General features: G+C 39.6%; 1 protein-coding gene across 1 annotated transcript in view; it reads left to right on the top strand.

Moving 5' to 3' along the window:
* The window catches only part of TUT1 (terminal uridylyl transferase 1, U6 snRNA-specific), a 37,522-nt gene extending 31,993 nt beyond the window's left edge, over positions 1 to 5,529 (top strand). Inside the window, exons 8-10 of the mRNA XM_073605306.1 lie at positions 815 to 937; positions 1,020 to 1,112; positions 4,290 to 5,529. Of these exons, the coding sequence (XP_073461407.1) occupies positions 815 to 937; positions 1,020 to 1,112; positions 4,290 to 5,389 (1,316 nt within the window). The 3' untranslated portion in view covers positions 5,390 to 5,529. The remainder of the gene's footprint in view (positions 1 to 814; positions 938 to 1,019; positions 1,113 to 4,289) is intronic.
* The last annotated feature ends 471 nt before the right edge of the window (positions 5,530 to 6,000 follow it).

Consider the following 6,000-nt stretch of genomic DNA (forward strand, 5'->3'; position numbering starts at 1 on the left):
ATAGAATGAGGTTAAGGGGAAGACTTAAAGTACACTTAATATGAATTTCTTTATATACAGCCGTTAAAAACTGCAAATTTATAAGTACATTTTCAAGAGCTAAGTGTTTTCTTTAAAGATAGGTTTTCTGAGCTTTTTTTTCTACACCCAGCTGACTTTCTCTCTATATATTCCGTTGATTAACAATTGCCTTTGATAAGCCTGCTAATGCGTTACATGGCCTTTATTAAAAGAGAAGTATGGCCAAAGGTTCTTTGGCCATATTTCCCTTCTGGGTTACAGGAGTGCACTTATTGCTGCACTCATGTGACCCAGATTCAGCTAAGAGCAGGTCAAAGCCTGCTGTCAGCTGACATCACAGAGCCGATCCGGGCTCTGCAGGGATCCCAACTTTAAGGTTGGAACCCTCCTGCTCTGCAGAGAGCCTGAGCCAGCCGCTCCTGCCCCCTCCACAGCAACAGCGCTCCAGTGAGTGCTAGAGGGGCAGAGCAGAGAGCCGGTGACTGACAGTGATCGCTCAATTCTTAGGCATAAAGCTGGTCGGGGACAGCTGCAGCATTGGACTGAAGATATAGTCATACAGGCGAGTATGTTTATTTTGCTATCCCACACTTCTCCTTTTTAGGTATTATCCTGTATCTATTACTGTACATCTTGGGGCTTTTGCACCCATATTTGTGAATTCTATGAATAGTGTTTAAGTTAGTTTGGTTCTGTATTATTCAGTAGATGTTAAATATTCACTGAGCGTAAATTGTCTAAGGAAAGCCAAGACATTCATTTTAACTAATGCATCTATTTTCCCAACAATTAGGTAACCCACTAGGGGGTGGCCCCCTGATGAATAATTACGCTTTGACATTGCTTATTATTTTCTTCCTGCAATCAAGGAGCCCTGTGGTTATTCCCAGTCTAAGCCAGTTAAGAGAGATGGCTGGTGAGTGTCTTTTATAGCTTATATTGCCTGTAATGCATAGCATGTAGCCATGTTGTAGCAGTTGACATGTTTTGTGTTTCAGCTGAGGACGACACACATGACATTGACGGCTGGGACTGCACTTTCTCCTCGGATCCCACACAAATACAACCTAGTAAAAATGAGCAGAGTCTTGGTGAGCTATGCCTTTTAATTAATAGTTTTACTTTGCTTTGTATATTAAGTTGGAACTTGAACATAAAAGTATCCTGATTAGCAAGTATCTGTAACCTAACATTTGATAAATATCCACCCTGCACCTTTTGTGAATTTGATCTTGCAAAGGACAGCTATTTATACCTTGCACAATACTTTTTTTTATTGTTTAACCAATTAATGACAATTTTAACAAGAAAGCCCAGTCATATAACACAAGGTTATTAATTTGTATACATAATCCTCATTTGTTATAAAAACAGTAGTTACCTAAGACATGATATCAAAAATATAGCTTGCATTTCATTTGTTTTGTTTTCTAAAAATCAGAAGTGAAGGAAACAGTTTGAATAACTGTGGGGCCCAGCAATGAATTATAGTACAATTATCAGCTTGCAATATTCCATGTACAGCGCATCCAGAAAGTATTCACAGCGCTTCACTTCTTCCACATTTTGTTAGTCTTATTCCAAAATTGATTAAATTCGTTATTTTCCTCAAAATTCTACAAACCGTACCCCATAATGACAACGTGAAAGAAGTTTATTTAAAATCTTTGCAAACGTATTAAAAAAACAAAACGAACATATGTACATAAGTATTCGCAGCCTTTGCCATGACACTCAAAATTAAGCTCAGGTGCATCCTGTTTCCACTGATCATCCTTGAGATGTTTCTACAACTTGATTGGAGTCCACCTCTGGTAAATTCAGTTGATTGGACATGATTTGGAAAGGCACACACTTGTCTATATAAGGTCCCACAGTTAACCAGTGCATGTCAGAGCACAAACCGAGCCATGAAGTCCAAGGAATTGTCTGTAGACCTCCGAGACAGTATTGTATCGAGGCACCGATCTGGGGAAGGGTACAGAAACATTTCTGCAGCACTGAAGGTCCCAATGAGCACAGTGGCCTCCATCATCCGTAAAGGGATGAAGTTTGGAACCACCAGGACTCTTCCTAGAGCAGGCTGCCCGGCCAAACTGAGGGATCGGGGGAGTAGGGGTATTGTTTTATAGAATTTTGAAAAAAATAATGAATTTAATCTATTTTGGAATAAGGCTGTAACATAACAAGTGCTATTGAATACTTTCTTGATGCACTGTATAAATTGTGGAGGGAAAAAAAAAAAAATCTGCGCCACGTGAAAAAAAAAACACTGAAATAAATAGCTTTAGTCACTAAAAGCGAATAGTGCTCCAAAAATGCAAAATATAATGGTGAATTGTGTTCTACCTATTTAAATATATAATACACACCAAAAATGAATATAGCACAGAATACAATAAATGTGCAACTTGTTAAAATAAAGTAACGTGTACATTTATATGATTCATGACGTGTCCATGAATTCATGTCCTTAAAGTGGAGTTCCACCCATTTAAAAGTCAGCAGCTACAAAAAGTGTAGCTGCTGACTTTTAATAATCAGACGCTCACCTATCCCACGGTCCAGCGATGCGGGCAAATGAAGCCCCACTCGTTTCCCCCTCCTCTCCGAGACACCGGCATTCTAACTGTGGGTGCCTGGCTGTGGCTTCACAGCTGGGCGCTCACTGCGCACTGTGAATGGCCAGGCAATCTTCTGGGACCTGTGACGTGTCCCAGAAGATTGTAGGGGGGGGGGAGAGGTGATCTTCCTTCCGGCGCCGCAGAGCCAGGGGAGAAAGTGGGAGCTAGGTGTGCCTGTAAAAAACAGGGTACCCGCTCCTCCCCCAAAAAAATGACATGCCAAATGTGCCTTGTCAGGGGGTCACTAGTACATAAAGCAGAAGTTCCGTTTTTGGGTGGAACTCCGCTTTAAGAAAGTGTCCCCGTGTACTAAAATTCATATAGTAAATGTGTCCCGTGCATTCAAATTCATATACTTAAAGTGGTTGTAAAGGCAGAAGGTTTTTTATCTTGATGCATTCTATGCATTAAGATTAAAAAAAAACTTCTATTTGCAGCAGCCCCTCCTAATACTTACCTGAGCCCCATCTCTGTCCAGTGATGTGCAAGAGCGCCTCGGCCGTTCAGGACTTTCCCTCTTGATTGGCTGAGACACAGCAGCAGCGTAATTGGCTTCCACTGCTGTCAAAGTCAGCCAATCAGGTGAGAGGGGGCAGGACCGAATCGCAGCTCCATGTCTATATGGACACACAGAGCTGTGGCTCAGCTGCCCCCATAGCAAGCTGCTTGCTGTGGGGGCATTCGACAGGAGGGAGGGGCCAGGAGCACCGAAGAAGAACCAGAGAAGAAGAGGATCCCGGCTGCTCTGTGCAAAACCATTTCACAGAGCAGGTAAGTATAACATGTTTGTTATTTTTAAAGAAAAAATAAATAGACTTTGTATAAAGTGTCCCATGCAAGAGAAATTTCCTGTGCAAAATTCTTGTGCAAAACAAAGTTCATATAACAAAGTGCTAGTTCTTCAAGCAGTTTTATCTAACTCTTAACTCCACACTAACTACTCGCCAAAAACAATTAACATCAAGATTTCTCCGTAATTTCAAATGTCCAACGCAATTCTTTTCTAGCCACTATGGAGGGGGGGGGAGTCTACTCTCCTTTCCTAGACCACCATCATCCTTGCTCGATTCCATAAAAAGGAAACAAAAGATGCTACATCATGTAAAACACCTTTATTAAAAACTGTTAAAAACCACAATGCACTTATATGAGGAAGTGTCTACCCTGACACCTCGGATAACATCCCATCTAGATCACTGGTAATGTTGGTTCCAGCCGCCATGTAAATTGAAGACTAAATTAGGTGTCAATTAAGACATGATCGGTGATGACTGATGCTAAAAATACCATGATTGCAACAAAAGATATTTTAATATATAGATTCCAGTATCTACCCAGATTGCCAAATTGTATAGCATGCCTTTTATGCTGCAGTGGCCAGCTGCTGAAATGCAGTTACTTTGCGCATCTAATTAGATTCTCCAATGTAAATCAAGTGTTTATCTAATGAGATGCACTTATGTTAATATACAATTATATAAATTGCACATTCTACAAAAATCTAAATGTAAACAAGAAAAGAATATATCTGGAAAGGAAGATTTTATATAGCGGTGTTTTTTTTTATTTCCAGTTCATAATGGAAATATAGCGTTAATAGTTTTTCATTACTACCTCCCATTAATGTTATTCTCTGTTACTCAGGTTGCCTTCTGTCTGAGTTTTTCTCCTTTTTCGCTTCGCTGGATTTACATTCAAGCATCCTCTGTCCTCGAGATGGTGTTATTCTCACTCTTCCTTTTACCTCTCCACCTCCATCTTGGGCTGATGGTTTTCGCCTAGGTACATTCAATGTCCAGGATCCATTTGAATTGAGTCACAATGTCTGTAGCAATGTCAGCTCAAAAACAGCTCGACACTTTAGCTCACAGTGTATCAGTGCTGCAAAAACCTGTCGTTTACCTCTTTATAGTGTACGGTCATTATCCCGCCCTTGGGGCATAATTTTATTGTTATTACCCAATACTTCCGAGGGCAAGAAGAAAGAAGGTATAGAAATCTCCATTCCTTTAACGGGGACTTCATTGAAAGCTGTGACTTTGGCTGTCAAGAGGGTTCTAGTAGAGGTGTTGTTATGTAGTTGTGAGGAGGAATCAAGCTTGAAAAATGAGGCAGAAGATGCAGGAGGAGGAAAAGATGAAATGGAACGAAGTGGAGATGAAGGAGAACAGGCAGTGTCACACATGGAGAGGCTCATCATTGGCGATGAGAAGTCGGAGTTTAAAGCTGAAGAGTTAAATAAGGATGGGATGAAAACAGAACCACATGGAAGGAAACGAGAAAACATAGAGGAAATCCAGAATGATAACAAAAGAAGGAAGGTGGAATGTACAAATGAAGATTTGATTTTGGAGCAAGAAAGTACAGTTCCAGGAAAGAAAGTACGTAAAAAATCCAAACAGCTAAAAGAACTTGCAAAGGAAAATATGTCCCTTATGAGGTTTAATGTATGGCATCAAGTGTGGGAAGGTAGACGCAAGCAACGACGGAACAAGTTTGGAGAGATGACTCAGAAAATAGAAGTAGAGACTGCAGTGTCCCGTGCTTTGTCTTCTGGGACAGTAGATAAGCCATGCAAACCTTTAATGCAAATAACTGTAAAGACCGAGCAGACGAATGAGGGAAATGCACAGCTGCACCTTACTCCAGAGGTAGATGATTATCGGTGCAGCACAGATTTCTTACACTTTTTAAAGGTCTTTTTGCCTCAGATGGTACAAGAAATTATAAAAGGTCATGGCTGAATCATTTGGATGTTTTGGATTTATTGATTTATGTCCAGGGAAAATAGAATATACGTTTTTTAGTTCACTTTAGTCCTTGGCCCTAGTGGACTAGTTACCTGTTGCCTGTTGCCTGTTAACTAATTTAAATAAAATTTTTTAATATAAAAAGGATTATAGATGTGCTTTATTTAATGGTTTCTCTTTTTCAGCTCTATTGGATTTAGTGACATCATTGATGTGTAAATATAATTATATCTGTGTATGTTTTATTACGTTTTTAGATTCATCTTGCAGGTAATGTGTAAAATTAGGCATTCTATAGAATGCCTTATTTCACACATTGCCTGTAACATATTCTACTGTATATATGCACACACTCACATGCATACAGTATAAGCAATTTCAAAACATTAGTAGCATGCCTAGGGAAAGTATAAAGCATGGCCTGTAACATATACAATATGTATACCTCTGATAAAAGGCTCAAAAAAAGGCAGAGGACCAACTTTTTTATACGTTAAAGATAAACTGTATGTTTAGTTGGAAAAATTGTAGAATTAAAGAATTTCAGTTATAAAAGATACATAGATATGTTCATTTGGGAGTATTGTAAGCACCGAGGGCTGTGA

The sequence above is a fragment of the Aquarana catesbeiana genome, linkage group LG11, assembly GCF_042186555.1.
Source record: "Aquarana catesbeiana isolate 2022-GZ linkage group LG11, ASM4218655v1, whole genome shotgun sequence".
In the NCBI taxonomy this organism is placed as follows: Eukaryota; Metazoa; Chordata; class Amphibia; order Anura; family Ranidae; genus Aquarana; species Aquarana catesbeiana.